Source organism: Anguilla rostrata, chromosome 2, assembly GCF_018555375.3.
Source record: "Anguilla rostrata isolate EN2019 chromosome 2, ASM1855537v3, whole genome shotgun sequence".
NCBI lineage: Eukaryota > Metazoa > Chordata > Actinopteri > Anguilliformes > Anguillidae > Anguilla > Anguilla rostrata.
In genome coordinates, this window is record NC_057934.1 from 23,026,084 (window position 1) to 23,046,050 (window position 19,967).

General features: G+C 40.7%; 1 protein-coding gene across 1 annotated transcript in view; it reads right to left on the reverse strand.

Annotated features, from left to right (window-relative positions):
• Nucleotides 1-2,063: 2,063 nt before the first annotated feature.
• gfra1b (gdnf family receptor alpha 1b) overlaps nt 2,064-19,967 on the reverse strand; it is a 73,755-nt gene continuing 55,851 nt past the window's right edge. Inside the window, exons 5-9 of the mRNA XM_064321329.1 lie at nt 11,514-11,623; nt 10,836-10,970; nt 4,718-4,908; nt 3,820-3,867; nt 2,064-3,141 (exon numbers count right to left, since the gene is read on the reverse strand). Coding sequence (XP_064177399.1) covers nt 3,019-3,141; nt 3,820-3,867; nt 4,718-4,908; nt 10,836-10,970; nt 11,514-11,623 — 607 coding nt within the window. The 3' untranslated portion in view covers nt 2,064-3,018. The remainder of the gene's footprint in view (nt 3,142-3,819; nt 3,868-4,717; nt 4,909-10,835; nt 10,971-11,513; nt 11,624-19,967) is intronic.

Sequence of the window (19,967 nt, forward strand, 5' to 3'; positions counted from 1 at the left end):
ATGAGTGTGAGCAAGTGCATGTGCGTCTGAGTGTGACTCACGTGTTGTGGTTCTAAATACTCTCAAATGTGGGAACATGCCTTACCACTGTTATGCGGAATGCTGAAGTTAATGATTCATACTTAGAAATATGAATTACCATACAGACATACTGTCACCATCACTCTTAACCACATTGCCTCATTTTCTGTTTTTCTGCAATTTAAAAACGCTGCATGTCTGCAACAGACACAAGTAATCAATTGCACTCAACATAAACTTTGATCAAATAAAACCACATAAACAGATGCAATATTTTACTCTGATTAGTCATAAACCAGAGAACCAGCAGATCCTAAGCCATTAAGGGGGTGATGAATAAATACAATAAACAGATGTGTGTTGATGAAAAAAATAGCAGTAAACGACCTTGACTGGATAAAATGCTTATAGCATCTTGTTGATTAATTATGACAAATGCCTCATTCACATACATTTATCTTTATTCATGATGTTCGGTGTGATTCATAAAGCCTAGCTACCTTGAAACCCCATTGCCATGTACTCTATCCCTGCAATAACATATTCCCCCAACACACTTGTGTCCCCATGCCCATCTTCCATGTAAATCCTTCTCCCAGAAACCTCCCACAATACCCTACGTTCGAATAACTCCTGTACAAGTTGCGCCCAGGCACCCCACCCGTCATTCAAATTAATCAGGGACAATGTAGAAAGTGGGACCACAGAGGCATTACCTGCAACTGTATGTAGGTAATATACGTTGCTGTGAGAATTTGTATGTATTAAGCAGTCAGAAATATCTCACAATCCCCACCTCCTTTATTTCTTGTTATAGAGCTTTCTGCTCAATTTATAATTCCATAGTAAAGGTGGTTCCTGTGACGATTGAGTAGCTGCTGGGTAGCAGATACTTTGATTGTACATTTCCATCTTTCCCATGACAAAGACACAACTCCTTTTGTTTGGATCAACATTTTTAATGACTTTTTCTAATAGATGGCACATTTTCGCAAGCTAAGAAGTGATGTAGCCAAAATGAAATATTAACTTGTTTTCTTGTTTTCTTTCATATTTTAAAACCAGTTGACTCTTGTCACATAGACAAGAGTATTACAAAAATAAAATTGTTTTATTTTTTTAGATTGAATGGGGTTGGAGTTACTGACCCCCATGCCACTAGCCTTCATTTGCCTGGTAATTGCATCCCGTTTCCTGGCCACTGGTCTGTCTAGTTTGGATTTTATTCAAGGGATATTGGAATGGCTATAATGAATATTTCTCAAACAATGATCAGGCAATGGCAGAGATTTACTACAGTATTTTTTTTGATAGAATTTTCGAACAGATTTTGGAATTGGTTTAAATAGCAGAATGGCCCACTGACTGTAAACCTGTATTGAATATACTGTTGATACATGAAAAAATGTCCCAGGATTTACACAGACTAGTATTTACCATAAAAACAAGCCAATGGTCTCTGCTGTGTACTTGTGTCTACTTGTATTCAGATGTCCTTACACCATTTTTAATTCATTGCATTCCTATATCATATACAGCCCTGTATATGCAAGTTTTTACACTAAACCACATTACAAACATCCAATTATATGCAATGAGAAAGGTTCAGCGGGTACGTTACTGCATATGGGGGTCAGCGATGGCTTGTGAAACGTGTGGAGTGATGGGATCCCTTGTTTAAAGGCTGCATTCTGTACAGGACAGGAATGTCACATTATCCACACTCACTTCATATCTACATTACTGAGATGAATTACACTTTCATATCAACTGGACACAAATGACGGTTTGCTCAGACCCTTGCATCCAGTGATTAAGTATGTAAAACTATTTCCATTGTGAATGTACTGGGATACTGTAGAAAGAACACTGCTTAAACAGATCAGATGATAGGATGAACTTATCATGTAAAGGCATATTTCACATACAGTGAGCACCATACTTCATTGGACAGTGACATATTTTTGGTTATTGTCGTACTGTACTCTAGCACGTTGAGTTTGAAAGGCTATAATGAGGTTGAAGTGCAGACTCAGCATTAATTATGGTGCTCACTGTATTTATTCTGGTCCCCTCGTCCTAAAATAGCGTGCTTTTTAATTATCCGTATTCTGAATAATTATTGCACACAAAATTTGGTTTGAGTGCATGTTAGCGTTTGTGAATGTCATTTAAGTAGTTGAGTAGGTATAATACCATAATATTGTTGGATGACTGTGTGATTGGATGTCCATGTACAATTAGACAAGATGGGTCACCTTCAATAGACTGATTGGTAATATGTGACTTGATATCTTCAAAATCAAACATAGCATATAATTGTCAGTTGTTTTGAATATCCCCAATGTTATGGATAATTCAGTGTAATAGTCAAACTGAACTGAAAAGAATTACATGGTCAAATCTGTTTTGTTTTCTGTGAGATGTGTAAAAATAGCGATTGATATGTAGGGTGTTGGTGAGAAAACGGATCCTCACAATAGGGCATGTGTGTTTTTCAACAGCGCCAGCGAATGCTAAAATGGGAGGGCTTGACTCTGCGTGGAACCCTGCAGCCCCCAGTGGCATCATACTCGTCCCTGTCATCTCACCAGAAAATATAAAAAACTTCACCTCACATAGACCAGACACATTTTCTAACACAATAACGAAGATACACCACCCACAATGCCCTGCTAATAATGAGTGACAATTAACTCAATTATAATCTGTTTTTGGCACCAGCCCCCCCACCCCTTCACATAAGCACACTGTGAAAACTTCAAATTATTCCCCCTCAAACGCTAATATGCTGGTTGCCAAAATACTGAGCCTTTCCTCACGGTGCACTTAGATATAGCAAATATTTAGTTATAACGCGATTTGCGCTAAACCTTTGACATACTGTTTCTGTGTTGCCTCCATACTTCCTTGTAAATATACAGTTCAAAAACCATCACGCAAACTTAAAACTACACCACAAGGAGACAGGAGAAAGGGTAGCTCTTCTTCCAGTGGCTACAACAGCTCCATAGAGATTGCAGATTGGAGCGCGAGCAGTAGCACCCTTTGACTGAGTGTAGCCGGACGATTCCAGGAGTTCCGGGAGATGGGGGAGCTGGGGTCGTCTATTGGAGGATCCTACCCAATCAATAAAATAGTTATCATCATTCATAAGTTTGTAAGATCATGGAGTATCAGCACTACTCCCTCATGTACATCTCCTTCATGTGCCTTTAAGCAACAATGAAATTATCATTTAATATTTAATAAAAACATTACAGTGACATTACCGTGGTTAACAAGACTAATAGTTTCATAGTTTGCTCCGTTTGTGCTGCTTTGTAATTTAATGGTGTTGATTTTGGAAAGCTTGGTACTTTTTGAAACCCTCACCTGTTACAACCTTATATGCACTGCATGGCTGTTTGGTATTTTTATTTTCAGAATCAATGAAAAACAGATTCTGACAAACATAGCATGATTAGATGATCTCACGCTGTTCAGCAGCAAAGGGTAAGCAATTTCCCAGCATGCTGTTCTCACCTTTGCCAAATTGCCAAATGTCACTGTTTAGAAAACAGCTTATTTTTTATATACAATGACATTTAATGAACTTTAAATGGCAGCAGATGAGCAAACCAGCTGAAGCTGCCAGCTGACAGCAATGGGAAAAAAGGCAGGACTGTACATAGCTATAGCGCATATGAGGGGGAGCCCCTACGTGGCCTCATGAGCACCCCCAAAAACCCACATGTAACTCCTTTCCACGGTTCGGTCAGATTTTCCTATTAGCCACCAAGAGAGCGTTAGACTCACCACGCACAGCAGTGTTTCCATTGTCACATTAGACTTCAACCTCTGAGCCTGTGTGGTGGGGGTGTTAAAAACAAATGACAGTACAAATGAAACAGAAAATAGATATTTTGTAAAGTCAAATCCCAGAAAAACATGATTAATTGTGTGCCAGCAGGCCCCCCTTTGTTAGGAAACTCTCCCCGGTAATAAATCATATTATTACAACCCCAGCCAACATGATGCATAGCTATCTTAAAAATATGGATATAGATTTGTTGTAGGCCTTGAAGTTTAACAAAGTGCTGAAGGGATAGTGTTCTGTGCGTTATGGCTTGATCCTCAGAGACTCACATGCTAAGGTCTGTGTTTGATCTCCTTGACAGGCAAAGTCTCCAAATGACCTTTGTGGAAACCTGCCTAGGCCCAGCTATGGCCGTGGCTCCGTTGTGTTTCTATGCTGATCACTCTTTTACGCAAGATAAACCTTCCACTGTGTTTGAACTAATGTAACTTTGTTTTAGTAATATTTATAGTAATGACTGACTCTTAGGCTACCTTTTAGAGGATACCAAGGATACTACGCCTGTAGTAAAAAGTGTTCAATAACAGTAACCATTTTATTTTTAGAATGTTTATTTCAGGCTTGTATTAAAAAGAGTGCCCTTGAGAAGTGAAGAACCTTGCCCCAAGAGTAACGACGACAGTGTTGTTTCTGGGAATCAAACTTTCCACCTTTTGGCTCCTTAATCATTATATTACACTGGCACCAAGATGATTCTGCAGTGATTTTGCCACTGAAGGACTTTACTCCTACAAAAATATTTGGGTAAAATATTTGCCCCCACCCTACTCCCCACCTTCACCCCCTCTGCGTGCCAGGGGTGCGAATTCCCTCCTAGGTTGCCATGACAGCACCCACCTGTAGGCTGCTGCAGAAGTGGTAGACGGAGCCAGCAGCTGGGTGGAGGTGGTTGTTGTGGGTGGAGTCATCCAGGGCATTGGGATACCGGTTTCTATTAGGGGGGGAGTTGGTAGAAGGGGCAAGGATCGGGGGCACAGGCTGCCACACACCTACATCAGTGCCATTGCCAAATGCCTGGATGGCATTTCCTGCAGGGCACAAAGAATATGTAAATATTACATTCATAACAGATGCATCTTGGACTTTAACCGCTTAGTGCAAACCCCCTTGTGGTCAGCACTCGTGCGTAGATTCAGTGGGAAGAAGAGTAGGACTGACGACTCAGGGCCTGAATGGGGGAAGGGCCCTCGAAAAGCGTGGAATGATGCATGAGAGACAGTGGAAGGTATGCCAGTACAGCTGTGAAAAACGCTGCTTACTGAACACTGAAATAAACTAGATGAACTTGTCAAAAATTATACCTCGTCATTCTGCTGTCAATATCTCTGACTAAATATGAAACAAACCTTATTGTTGGCTTTACACGTAGAGATGGAGTGGTCATAAATCGTCTTGGACAATCCGTTCGTGAAATATACACTAATTTGTGCCGCCTGGGTACCTTCCAAAAAGCTGTGCGTAATACCACTCGTTGTTTTCGGTGTTGTCGTCCTTTGTAGGATCTGGCTTGATTGACAGTTAATCTATCCAACAGGTGACAGAACAAGCTTTCTAACAATATATGTCTAATTTTACTTTTAGAATAGCGTTTAATAGCTCACAATTTGGGATAGAGATTAGTGGTGATTGGTGGGGTGTGACAGTGATCAGGAGTGATTGGTGGGCTGCGTGACAGCCAATGATTAGTGATTAGTACTGACTGGTGGGCGTGGTGCTCTATGTGACCCAGCAGATATAAGACGACGCAGTGTGCAGAACACGCTATCACTAACTCTGAAGCTTAAACAGTAAGTCCCCCAGACGAGACTCAGCATTAAAGAGGACATTATCAGCTCACTGAGCTCCTTGAACAAGCACACAAACAAATACACACACATACATACTCAAACGCGCAGACACACATACATACATTGACACACAAACATACAAACTCACACACAGCGCCCTGCATATTTAATCCACATTCCAATCTGAAGAGTAGAGAATGTGTTTTTGTATTGGTCTTGTGTACAAGATTTGACAACGAAATGGGCAATGTGGAATGTGGATTTCCAATAGAGATGTAATGAGAACATAACTAGGAAAATAAAATTGTGTTTACAAAAAAAAATGTAGAAAGTATTAATATTCAAATATTTACAGAGCTGTTCCCTGTTCTACAGCCTGGTACACTAATGGAAATGTCTGACCCTTTCGCTTAGTTACATCTGCATTGCAACACAAAAAATATCCCTTTTGTTTGCTTCTCTTGCCTGGACTACAAAAAGAAATTATTTGAATTTTTTATATAGAATATTTTATAGCTTATGGATACAAAATTCAAAATTCGAACTTTCAGTTGCAGATTCAGATTATTATTATTATTACTATTACTATGGGTACAAGCAGCGAAGCTGGTGGAACCCTATTGTATCTGTTAGGATTATTATTATTATATTAGTGTGGTTGCCTTAGGCAATCACACTACTATTATCTCACATTTATTTATTTATTTATTATTTATTCCACCCATTTCTTGGAACGCTACTCCTCCCAGAGATTTCGCACCACATAAACGTGCAATATGTCAAATCGAGCGGGATGATCGGGAATGGTGTGCTATTACTTCGTAGAAAGATTTGTTTCAATGTTTTTGAAAAAATTTGAATTTTTGTGGGCAATTTTTCCCATACAGAATGAATGGCAGAAGGTTCACCCTTGTGATGTCAAAATGCAGTCTTCTCACCCTTGTGATATCACAATGCTCTGTCCTCTCGAAGCTGTACTCTGGTCTCTCTCTGGCTTTGGACATTCGACATTCATCTCTATGGGGCAAAATTGCCCACAAATTGTGGGATGCCTCATTGGACTTGGTGTTGATTAACCACGCCCCCTTTCCTGTTTGATATTTCATAAGTTTTGAACCATTTGTCATTGGAGTCAGTAAAGACCTAGCAACCACCTGGAACAGCCTAGCAACTGCCTAGAATACCATAGCAACCACCCAGCAAAAGCCTAGCCACCGTCTAGAACACGAATTGCAACCACCTAGCAATTCGCTAGCAACAGTCTAAAACTCCATAGCTACCACCAAGCAACATCCTAGAAACCACCTAGACTTCCATAGCAACCACCTAGCAACACCCTAGATACCATCTCAAACACCCTAGCAACCGCCTAGAACAATTTAGCAACTTCATAGCACTGTTTAATCTGTTTGACAGTCGAATTTGCATTCGCGGCAACCACACTTCACAATTTCTGCAGGAATTGTCTAGTTATTATTTTTCTCCACTAATAGTGTTTGAGGCTCAGCAAGCATAAGTCCTAGAGCAACCAAATTTGGTAGGCGGGTTCCTATGGCCCCCCACTACTAAAAATACATGCTAGGCTACTAAAAGTTTGTTAGTATAAGCTTTTTGAGAGCATGAATCATTACTTTTCTTTGACATGGATCCATTTGAAGACAATATCGGGTGAGTTCGTTTAGTCTTTGAATCCGTCATTATGCTGAGAAATCGTATTCTCAATTTAATCTCTAAATTGACTGTAAACTTAGTGTTGTAACTAGGCAGCCGTTTCGTATGTGACTTCATGCACTCGTCTTAACTATTGCTTGTATTTTTGCATAGACTGCGTTGTTGCTGTTCTTGTTTGTGTTCGTGTTAATCAGTTTAACCTACAGGGTCCAAGTTGAACTATGCGGTTGTTCCCTGCACTTGGAACGGTACTTCTCTCTAGGTTTCTCGATACACTTGTTCCTTGTTATGGTTATACACTTTGTTGTACGTCGCTCTGGATAAAAGCGTCTGCCAAATGCCTGTAATGTAATATTCCGTAGCAACAAGATAAACCCGACATTAGCCCTAAAATATGCCAATACAGCAGTGAACAGCTCACTGAACAACGAAATAAATGAGACAACGTTTTTTAGAAATTACGCCATGTCATTCTACAGTCAATATCTGGGACTAAACATTGAATAAATATACAATCTTACCACTGGTTTTACACGTAGAGATGTCCCTTTTGAGACTGAGTTGTCATATATTGTCTTGGACAATCCGTTTGTGAAATATACGCATATTTGTTATACCTGGCTAGGCTAACTTCAAAGTAAATGGTAAAATGGTAAATGGACTGCATTTATATAGCGCTTTTATCCAAAGCGCTTTACAATTGATGCCTCACATTCGCCAGAGCAGTTAGGGGTTAGGAGTTAGGCGTCTTGCTCAAGGAGACTTCGACATGCCCAGGGCGGAGTTTGAACCGGCAACCCTCCGACTACCAGACAATCGGTCTTACCTCCTGAGCTATGTCGCCCAGGTGCGTAATACCACACCTGTTGCTTACGGCGTTGTCGCCATTTTAGTGCAATTTGGCTTGATTGACAATTCATTTAGTCAGTAGGTGAGAGTATAAGCTTTCTAACGATGTATAACATGTCTGATTTAGCTTTAGGAATAGCGTTTTATCGGGCAGTGTAACGGAAAATTGTCTTATCGCATTCACTTGCGCATCTGGGGCAGCATTAAAAGACGCTGCACCTAACGAAACGTTGTCAACGATTTTCATAATTCCTTGGAGGGTACTATTATTATTAAGGACGTCGGGGCATAGCGAAGCCATATCTTTGCTTATAGACATATCTGACATCGTTTTCTAATGCAAAACAGAAGCGGATAGGACTTTGTCATTGATTTACTGTGTCTCTATACTACTGAACACAGATAAAATGTCATATTGCTATGTAAGTATTACTGCTCAAAATATTTCGGTTATACGTTATTTTTGAAATAACGTCTTTAAATAGGTTAGTGGTATTATTACTATTATTATTAAACGATTACAGAATCTTTATGTCATTGTTTATCAAACAATAATAACCAATAATCAGTAGTCTGTTTAAAAGTATCCTTACATCAAAATGCAGCCAGTCTATAATCAGGAATTCCACACTGCCATTGTCACACCATCCACATCTAGCCAAAGCCTTGAGCGAGTTAGTGCTTAAAGCCTAATGCTCAATGCATTTGGCACAATACTTTGTCCCCTATCAGGCCTCAGAGGTTCCAGGGTCCTCTAGTGGTAGTAGTTCGGTTGATAGCAGCAATAGTGTAGTATATGTGCGTTCCACTGATTTGCATGCAGTGTTTCCATTGGGTTTAACTATCTGCTAGCAATTTTACTGAGAGGAACATAAGCTGATATGTCCCCATGATCAGTATGAATCAGTATATGTACTATTGGGACTACTGGTGACTTAGTGAGCCAGAGAGCTATTGCTGACAGGGTTCATGAAAAACCCTAAAGATGTCCGCGACCTTTCCTTCTGAGCACTGTTGCAGTGAGAAAGTACGCATGTAATGGCCATTGTCTGCCCACCCAGGTGAATTCAAAGGTGACTGACAGTGCAGGTTCCTAGTTATGACTCAGGAGTGCTGACCTCTCCAGAGATTCAGCTCCCTTCTATCGCAGGGAGGTCTGGGCGGTGCCCTTTCTTTTGGCGCTGATGGCTGTAATTATGGCAGCACTTCACCACTGTGGTGGTTTCAACTCACTTTTACCTGCTTGGGCCCATTATGCCCATCTTGTAAGGCAAATGTACAGGTGGTGACCAAAAAAGTGGAAACATCAATATGAAGTCGCTTCACCGTTCTTCTGAATCAACAATGGAGGCTACGATGAGTGTCGCAGGCTGAGCATGATTGGCATTCCAAACTGGCGCAAAAAAGGAGGTGAAATAGATGCCCACAGGATGAAGATCATTCAGAATCATTATGTAATAATTACCTTGCCTTGTAAGGAAATAAGGCACCCAATTCCAGGAAAGTGCACCCTACACTATTACAAAATCACTCACTGCTGCAACACTGTTGGAAGCAGTCAGGCCTGTAGGCTTCTTTAGGTGTGCACCACGTGTCCTTCACCGTTTGTCAAAAACATGGAGGACGAAGATTGATCTGACCGTATCCAATTGTCCCCTGCTCATTAGTCCACTGCCTTTGCTGTTTTCACCACTGTACTCAAAAACATGCATTGCCAGGTATAATGAGTGATTTGTGCACTACAACCTGACTGCTAGAGCCCTAGACTAAAATATGCAATCAACGGATTTTGAGTTCTGGCTTGCTCGTCCTTGCACGTAGAATTCATGCACGGACATCACGATCCAGGAGTATGTGCTTCCAACCACGGTTGTCCTTTGGTGATAATGTCTTTCCCTCAGAGTTCTTTGCCAAAGTCAACCGTTTATTTATGTTATATTTTATTTTCCTCAGTATAAAATGCCAAACATCATATTTGTTAGCTCATCTCATGGCTGAGATGTCCCAATTATGCAAGACTGCAGACAAGCCAGCCCACTCCGTTAAAGGGCACATATCCTCTGTACACACACTACTGCAGTCTTGTGCTAACTGATAAAATGGCGGTGGGAGATGTTGCCGTCAGGGGCGGGGGCAGGACACTTACAGTAGTATAAAATGATTGATGTCACAGTGCTGTAGCCAAAGCTGGACTTTGATGGAGAGACTGCACAGTCTGAGAATCCAAAGCTGATCTGAAGTCAATGTGTGGTTGGCTGACATTCCACAGAGGGAAGTCCATGCAGGAAAGACACAATATTAGTACTTTGCGTTATCACATTTATGTCCTCAAAGGCCACCATTTTAAGGGGGTACCAATGCTTTCTCATTTTCTGCATGACCCTAAGCTCAAAATAACCAGATGGAATATATTTTAAATGAACCACTGACACAAAATACACTGTATAATCCCAGAAGGTCAAAGATTCAGATTTTTTACCATTGAAATTATAATGGGATCTCCAGCTGAATGGAAAAACCACTGGGTGACTCACAGCAGCTGTGACTCTCTGCCAGACAATGTCATTCAGGCAGGTGAACACAACTCTCAGACTGTGTCTGACTCACTCAGACAGGTGAATGTGACTCTCAGACTGTGTCTGACTCACTCAGACAGCAGTTGTCAGTGAAGAACTGGCTGATCTTATCACACTCCTCTTTTCTGTTCCCACTGTTGCTGCAGTCACACCAGGGCGAAACACTGATCCAAGGAAACCGAAGGTAGTTAGGAGTCATCACTGTACCTGTAGGATGCACACACAGGTCACTGTACAATGCTTAGCACATGAAGGCCAGTATTACATTACACTCAAACTAGTTTTCTGAATATAAATATGCTTATATGAAATATATTTTATTTAGCCTTTATTTGTTCATCCTTTATTTTAAAAGGAAATCCCACTGAGGTGTAGAATCTCTTTTACAAGGGAGACTTGAGCTACAAGACTACAAAATCAGATATGAACAATACACAATAAAAGTAAAAATCACCACTAGTTAAGATCCGTTAAACACTACCAATATTGCCTCATGAATTCTTGTTTTTAATCCTCTTAGTGAAATGAATCTCTTAGTTTAGAGTGTTTTTGAAGGCTACTCCATGTCCAAGAAACCAGGAAGTTGGATACCATCTTGGATTGTGGTGAGATATATTACTCTAGATTACAATGAATGTTCCAGAGTCTTGTCTTTGAAATTTAGGATAATTTCTGTTTCAGCAGGATCGAATCTGTGTGAAACGCAATGTTGATTTTATGAACAGTCGGGGAAGTATATTTCAAGCTCACCAATGAGACCGGAGTAGGACAACAGGCAGTCAGCATAATTCTCCTTCAGACAGCCAGACAGGGAGCGAGGCTCTGGCTGGCAGTTGGCAAAAAAATCTGCGAGACGTGACCTGATAAGACAGAACAAATGATTACCTGTCTGATCGCCGAAAAAATCAAAGTGGACCCAAAACTGAACCCTGTACAAACAAGTTCATACTGTTCCTTCATACAGATACCCGCATGTTACAACAAGCTGCTTACTATTGCTAAGGCGTAGGCTACATGAAAGGAAAATTTTTATATTATGGGATAAATCATAGTTATGAATTTATCATCTACAAAATCAAATTCACTGCGCAGGCAGATAAAAATGTATAACCTGTAACTTTACAAAAAACAGGAAGGAACCATTGAATTGCAGCATGCAAATGTATTGAATTTTGGTACAAAAGCTAAGGATTACTTAAAAATCTCAAGAAACACAGCAAACAGAGAGGTGCCTGTAACATGATAAAGCTTTTGAAGGGGTACATTAAATACATAAACCAACTGCACCAACCCTTACAGGGCTGGAGAGGAAATGCATGGTGACACAAGCCTCCCTCTCATTCATTGGTCTGTTGCCAGCCAAAGCATGTTCTGTTTTTAAAAATATATTTTATCAATTGGCCCAGACAGTTTTTGTGTGCAAGGATATTTTTGATACTGAAGGTTTACAGTTTTAGATGCAGCTAGCCTAGCCATATTGCCTGTGTTCTTGCATATGTAACATAGCCAAGCTACTTACAAAGTGAAATTGAAGCTATAATCATGTCTGACTATGAGGAAGAAGAGAACGTCAGCAGCATTGCAAAATTTTATTTATTCAAGCCTGAATTTATGAGCGAGGAGTTTCAACAGAGGTTGGAGAGAGAAGGTACGCTGACTTCATTTGAAGACAACTGGCCACATTTTCAGCCAATATGGGATGTCTAAAGGTATTTGGCGAAAGGATGTTTTTGTAATATTTTCTCCTACAGATTGGAATTAGAATTTGGAAGTAGGAAGCAGGAAACATTTTCAGTCCCGTTGACTTCTTGCTGCTTTGATTTGCTTCTCGCACGTGTAGCACTATGGATGCAGGAAGCCATGCCGTATCTTTCCTTAACCCCTTAGCGCACATGCCAAATCTTGCCAATCCTTGCCCATTTAGGGGGTACCCTTTTTAAAGCTTTATAACTCCAGATGTGAACATCACAGAGACTTGAAAAATGGCTTAAATAAAGCAAGACATTTGTACCATTTACAATGCTATATTCATAATTTTGGAAAAAATAAAGTGCCACATATGCAATTGTCTAGGAAAAAATCAAAAATGAATTTGCTCTTTTTTTAGTTTGCCATGAAACACTGAGAGATTGCACATATACAGCAGGTTAAACTATACATGTCCTGGATCAAAAACATAAAACATAAGGGTGGATATGTAGAACTACTATAGATCTATGAAGCAAAAACTAAGCAGTGTACCCAGCGTCTCCAAATCTATCCAAAATGTCTAAATTATGCATTGCTGTAAATCACAACATATTCACATATTTCACTACAAATCAACTGTTATGACTCAAGAAACTCACTGTTGCATCATTTTCAAGTGGGAATTACAAGCTTTTCATCAGTAGAGTGGTCTAAAATATCTAGGGGTCCAGAAACCTATACAAAATCTCTCCAAATATGAATAAAACGAATGAATTTTTTTTCCCCCACTATAAAGCATATGAATGAGCCCCTTATGAAGGTTTAAGATGAAACATTGATATCAGATTTAAAAAATAATGCGGTACAGTACCTAAATGTGTAATAATTAACTCTAGAATGTATTTCTATACTCTGTACTCTCGTATGTTTTCTTGTATGGGATGGGATGACATGAAAACAATTTTTAACCGTCCACCACGTTTTGGCAATGTTCCAACTCTCACGTCATCACAGTCGCATGCATCACAAAAACTAAAGTACTAACAAATGCTATTTAAAGACACTCAATTTCAAAAATAACGTATATAACCAAAATATTTTGAGCAGTAATACTTACATAGCAATGATGAAATCTTATCTGAGTACATAGAGACAGAGACAGTAAATCAATAATTTTCTGTCTTACTCCAGAAAACAACATCAGCTAGGTCTATCAGCAAACATATGGCTTAGCTATGCTCAGAAGTCCTCAATAATAATAGTATTTTCCGAAAAATTACGAAAAATCGTTCACAACGTTTCGTCAGGTGCAGTGTCTTTTACTGCTACCACAGAGTGGATGGGTAAGTTAATGCGATGATGAGAAAACTTTGTTATGCTGACTTATTAAACACTATTCCAAAAGCAAAATTAGACATGTTATACATCGTTAGAAAGCTTATACTCTCACCTACTGTCAATCAAAACAGACTGTACTAAACAGGACGACAACGCCGTTAACACGTGTGGTTACACACAGCTATTTTGGAAGGTACCCAGGCTTCACAAATACGTACCGGTTGCAGTGTAGTACACTGTAGCATAATTGAACAGTGTATACTTAGCAAATAGTATATTATAGTTATGGTTCTCTAGTCTCTATTCTAGTTTTAGCTATTCTATTTATTTTTTATATTTGAATTAGTCTATTTAGTTATTGTATATAATTCAGCTTTTAATTGTATTTGTTTCTTTTACCTCATTGTTTTTGTATTTTGATTTATGTCAAGTGGCTGCTGTAACACTTTAATTTCCCTTTGGGATTAATAAAATACTCTATTTATATGATTGGCAGTTTAAAAACTGGTATTTTTATTAGGCCCACTCTGTACTAGTAGCTACATAAATTTCAAGCAAATCATATTGATTAACCACCATACTTTGTTTTTGTAGAGACTTGCATTTTTGTTGTACCCTCTGCTGGTTAATGTATATAACCGTAACCAGGGACAAGCGCGCTGAAAACCCTAGAGGGAAGTACAGTTCAAAGTGCAGGGAGCGACCGCATAGTTTAACTTGGACCCTGTAGGTTAATCTGATGAACACAAACAAAAGCAGCAGCAAAACTGTCTAAAAGTCTATGCAACATACCATCAAGTAAAATCAAGCTTGCGTGTGTCTATTCCTCTGCCGCAGACAAGTCGCAGGCATCAGCCCAAGGATTGGTACGTGATGTCACCGTAACACGGAAGTGCTTCCGTCGGCTACACCAAAGATATTTTATATATTAAGCTTTGAGTCTCTCTGGCTACATATACAGGTCCGTGTAGGGTGGTGACGTCACTCACTTATCCTTAGCAGTTTTATTTCAGACCGCAGCAGAAAGCTCTGCTGCGCGTGAACTTCAGAAATGCTTGGGAAAATGTAGCTTGTGTGGACGCTACTGCACTACATGGTCAATAAAAGAGCTTTGCTACTGAAAAGCTATTTGATTCAGAAAACAGCGATGCTACCACCACGCTACTGAGAAATGTAGTTAAACCAGTAATGACGCTACTTGTAGCGACGCTACTGCCGAACACTGGTTAAACGTAACAATAACTGTCGTAATTATGGGAAACCGGGATCATTTTTGGGGGCACTGTAAAGCACCAAAGCAATACAGAAACTATGGCCCCTCAATGCGCAATTACGCAGAGGGTGACACTGAGGATTTAGCGCGCAACTACGCAGAGGGTGACACTGAAGATTTAGCGCGCAACTACGCAGAGGGTGACAGAGGTTTTCAACAAACGTTTTGCAAGCTTGAATGAGTCAGAATTTAACGTGCAACTATGCAGAGGGTGACACTGACGTTCTGCGCGCTTGAATGGCAGTCAGAAAAAGGCTACAAGGCAAGCTTGCATAAAGCGCAGCTGGCGCAAAAGGAAGTATTTTATTTGGGACAAAAGATTTCGCAGGGAAGAAGGGAAATCGCACAGGACCGCACGGTAGTTATAAGAAACACCTCTGGACAGTAAGGGACCTTTATTTATTTTTACTAGATGCATTAAAAATGAAACCTACTGTACATAGTCAATTCTGCTTTCGTGTAGTTTTAATTACAATGTTGTATATAGCCTACTAGGTGTGTCAAGATTTCCTTGATACTGCTGCATTCTTCTCCAGTCTCAATTAGATTTGAGACGACCAGATATCCCCGCCACTGTGATATCATAAGACAGTCGACGACCCTACGCCAAGATGACGAGGTCTCCGAGGGGGGAACATTCAGCACCGGAGAATCTTGGACCCCCGAGGGCAACAACAAACTCTTGCCGTGAATGGGACCAGAGACTGAGACAATGACAACCATATACTGACAGGCACTACACACTCTGACTGACATGCTGGTCACCAATCAACACCCTGAGCCGACCAGAGGAGGATGGGTTTCCCCCTTGAGCCTGGTTCCTTCCGAGGTTTCTTCCCATCTGCCACAGGGAGTTTTCGTTGCCACTGTTGCCTAAGGCTTGCTTCTGTGGGGGTTTAGGCCAGGGTTGTCTGTAAAGCATACTGTGACAACTGCTTGTGACCAGATGTATTCATTCACTTACACTGATTCCCCCTTTTTATTTTATTTCTTAATTCCTTTTATTTTACTTACTTTCGTTTTTTCTCTATGTTCTGTACATTTCTTGAAAGACAAAGTTTAGCGTATTCCAACTGTGTCTGTATATGCCATTCATGGCCAGCATACACCCACTGTTACATTTATGTATAGGGTACCCACACAAATGTATATTTGATCTCTATTCCTGTACCCCTCTTGAAATGATGATTTGATCATAGATGTATAGGTGATCATATGATGAGAGAAGGAAATTGTTAGATTTTGGTGTTTTTTTTAGTAATGTGTCTCGTTTAAAGATTTCAGAGTCATAAATGGTTTAAGTCCCCACACCCATCCTGTGTCCGTCTGGGTGTTGAGTACCCCTTTTTAAATGCAAGCTCTCCCCCGCAACTTAAGCCGCGTTTCCACCGCAGGAACTATACCCCGGAACTAGGAACCTTTTGAGGAACTCAGTGCGTTTCCACCGCAGGAACTAGGGTCTAAATTTAGTTCCTGGGGCTTTATTTTACCCCCCAAAAGGTTCCTGCTCAGGGGGGTAGTACTTTCTGAAAGTACAGGAACCTTTTGGGTGGAGCTTGCAGCGCTGAACATTTCTGATTGGTCGAGTACTCGCAGCATTTTTTTGTATTTATTTTCCGCCATTACCCGCCATGTTTGAAAATATGCAGGCGCAAACCTATTAATTTTCATAATAACTTCAAATCAAACTTGTATGTTAAGCGGCGCAGTAGCCTACTTTTGGTTATAGCCTGCCAACGTCTTGGAATTATAACGTGTGCTCTTCTGCTCTTTTCTTGCTTTAGTATTCGTTTTATAAAATGCTAAGCATTCGTGCTGGGACAGCATATTACGTACTAAAACATTCAAACGGATTAATTCGGTTGCTGAATATTTCCTTCCGGATTTTCTTTGTTAGCCCGTTGTAATTGACTCAAAACGTTTGATACAGTTATGTGAGGTAGGCTATGCGGTAGTTCTGCGTAATTCACATTGGCGATACAGTAAAAGCAAACTGGAAATCACCTTCCGCACTTTTTGTCAGGGTAAAATAACAGGTTAATTCTAGTAATCGTCCCTTTAGCTTTTTCAGACTGCCGTAATTTTACTCTGCCATTCTTCAATTCCACAAAAAGACCAGGAAGACTATGGACTAATTTATGGTGCATGGTTCGCATCTGGAGGGCACACTTCGCTGCTCGGCTAGCAGTAACTTCGAAGGAAAGCAAACGGTGGCTGTACCACTACTAATTTAAATTTTCACGCAAGTCTGAGTTTTCGTTCTATTCTTGTCATTTTGCGATTAGCCTATATGGAATTGACGATGAGAAAGTAATCAAACAGCAAATTGTTTACAACGTGTACATGTTTTCTGCTGTTGTTGCCAGTTATACATATAAATGTGAATGCATTCTGTCGCTTCGGATGTCAAGACATGAAAGCGAATATCCGCATAAAAACATAATGAATGTGTTTGAGAGGATATATAAAACAGTTACAATCTGAATATTGGCCTGTTATATCCTATTTGTTGCATAACAACGGTCCAAATTCAACTACCAATGACAGTTTTGACAGTTTTGCGGTGGAAACGCAGACAACCATGGGCTGAAGGAACCTTTTAGTTTCTTGAAAAGTAGTTCCTGGGACTAAAAGTTCCGGGTACTTTTGGTGGAAACGCGGCTAAACTTTGTGTCTACAGCTGCAGTTTCTCGCTGCAATTACTGCTATTTATGCTGTAGTCTGCCTATGTCTAAATAAATATGACATTATTTATGCGCAGCACACAGGTAGCAGGGATGGCAAGTTGATATTTAGTCTTTTGTTGTATTTATTATTTGAAATACGTATTATTATTCTATCTGCCTCTGAGGTGCTCTGAAATGTGCATTCTCTGCTAAGCTGAGCAATGGATTGGAATACGTGTCTGACGCCTTTTTGGCTGGACCGTAGTCTGACTCACAGGATATAAACTGTGCGTATAAACCTACCATTGGCTGACTATTTCAGTCGGAATTCTCTTCCCCTTCCGCTATCTGTGTGTTACAGTTTTTGCAAGGGCACCGTCGCTGCATCCTAGGCTTAGCGCCGCCCAAGATAGGTCTGGCTATGCGAGACTAGCTGGACCGCAACAGCGGGGCCAGCCCTACAAACGCGAATGTTTGTGACTGAGTGATGAAGTTACACCATTGGTCGGCCGGATGACGTGCGTTAGGTCCGGCCATAGGGCGTGGTCACACGTGCGAAATTAACATTGGCGAATATTCGCCTGCCGTTCACTTCCATTCTATGCAAACAAAGGGACAAATAAAATATTCGCTTCAGGTGGTGAAGCAAATTTGCATCTTCGCTTCGTGTGGAGTTCAACTTTGGCAAACTTTGACCGGTGAATTCGCAGGCTCAACCAACAGCAAAGAAGTGTGTGTGGTTGATCCCACTTGGCTGTAACTGGCTGTAGTTTTCTTAGTGAGCCAGGATGGAGGACCAACAACCACAACTACTCAAATGGACTACAAACCAGCATACTGATTTCCGTGTGTGTCATGTCCTGCATTGCCCACATTCAGCAGGACAAGATACTAATTTCGCCTCGGTAGGCGATGGTCATTCGCCTGCATTCGCACGTGTGACCATGCCCTTATACTAGGTTTTGACCTGGTCTTGTTAACTCATACTTTGGTTGCAGTAGCACTGAATGTCTGAGTTCAGTAATCTCGGCACGCCAGCTTGCCGGCCACTAGGGGCGTTGTGCTAAGAAGTTAATCAGTCAGGTCTGTGTGAATCAGTCAGGGCTACGTTAATCATTCAGAGTGGAGTTCATTCGTCATGCTAGTGTTAAAGGAAAAGACTATATACAAACTAGTGTTGTTTCGATACTGATACATTTGATAATGTCAACTTAACATTGCTTTTCAAAAATATTTAACAAAATATCTGACACAAAAAAGAATTAAGTTGAAGTTACTCAAGACCATGCTAGACAATTTTACCTTTTATAGTATGATCAGTTTGTATTTGTAAAATGCAACTGGGGAAAAGGGCCTCAATTAACTTGCTTGTGAGAATTTTGTGAACAATAGCAGTGCACATGCTAACCCATCCAAATACCTTGTAATCTTCACTTCAAGACCTGAGAATTACAGGGTTCTACCTACCATTTTTACAGTTCTGAGACAGAGAGCTTTTTCCCGGCTCTGATCATCTTCTTGATCATCCCTGTCCCTGCTCTGTCATTTCCAGTCCTGCTCTGTTATCCCTGCCATTGCTTGGTCATTCCAGACCCTGCTCGATTATTCCTGGCCCTGCTTGATCATTCCCAGCCCTGCTCGATCATTCTTGGCCCTACTTGATCATTCCCAGCCCTGTTTGATCATTCCTGGTGTTGTTTGATCATTCTCAGCCCTGCTTGATCATTCCTAGCCCTGCTGGATCATTCCTGGCCCTGCTGGATCATTCCTGGCCCTGCTGGATCATTCCTGGCCCTGCTGGATCATTCCTGGCCCTGCTGGATCATTCCTGGCCCTGCTGGATCATACTCGGCCCTGCTGGATCATACCTGGCCCTGCTGGATCATACCCAGCCCTGCCTGATCATTTCTGACCCTGCTCTGTCATTCCCAGCTCTGCTTGGCCATTCTTGGTTTTGATGGTTCATCAGGGTCCCTGCACAAAGATTCCTTACTTTCTAGTGATTCATATTTTCATTTTATAATAGGTTGTTCAAAAAATATCTTAAATTAAAGCCGCAAGCGGCGTTGGGAGGGGTCCAAGCATTGGCACTATCACGCCCCCTATGGAGCAATTTTAAAATGGCTTTGTCCTCATGACCATATACCTTCACCCAACATATCTACTGAATATCATGATGATTGTATAAAATATTGATGACTTAGTTGCGTCGCCATGGATGTGTCCTGGCCGCTTCCC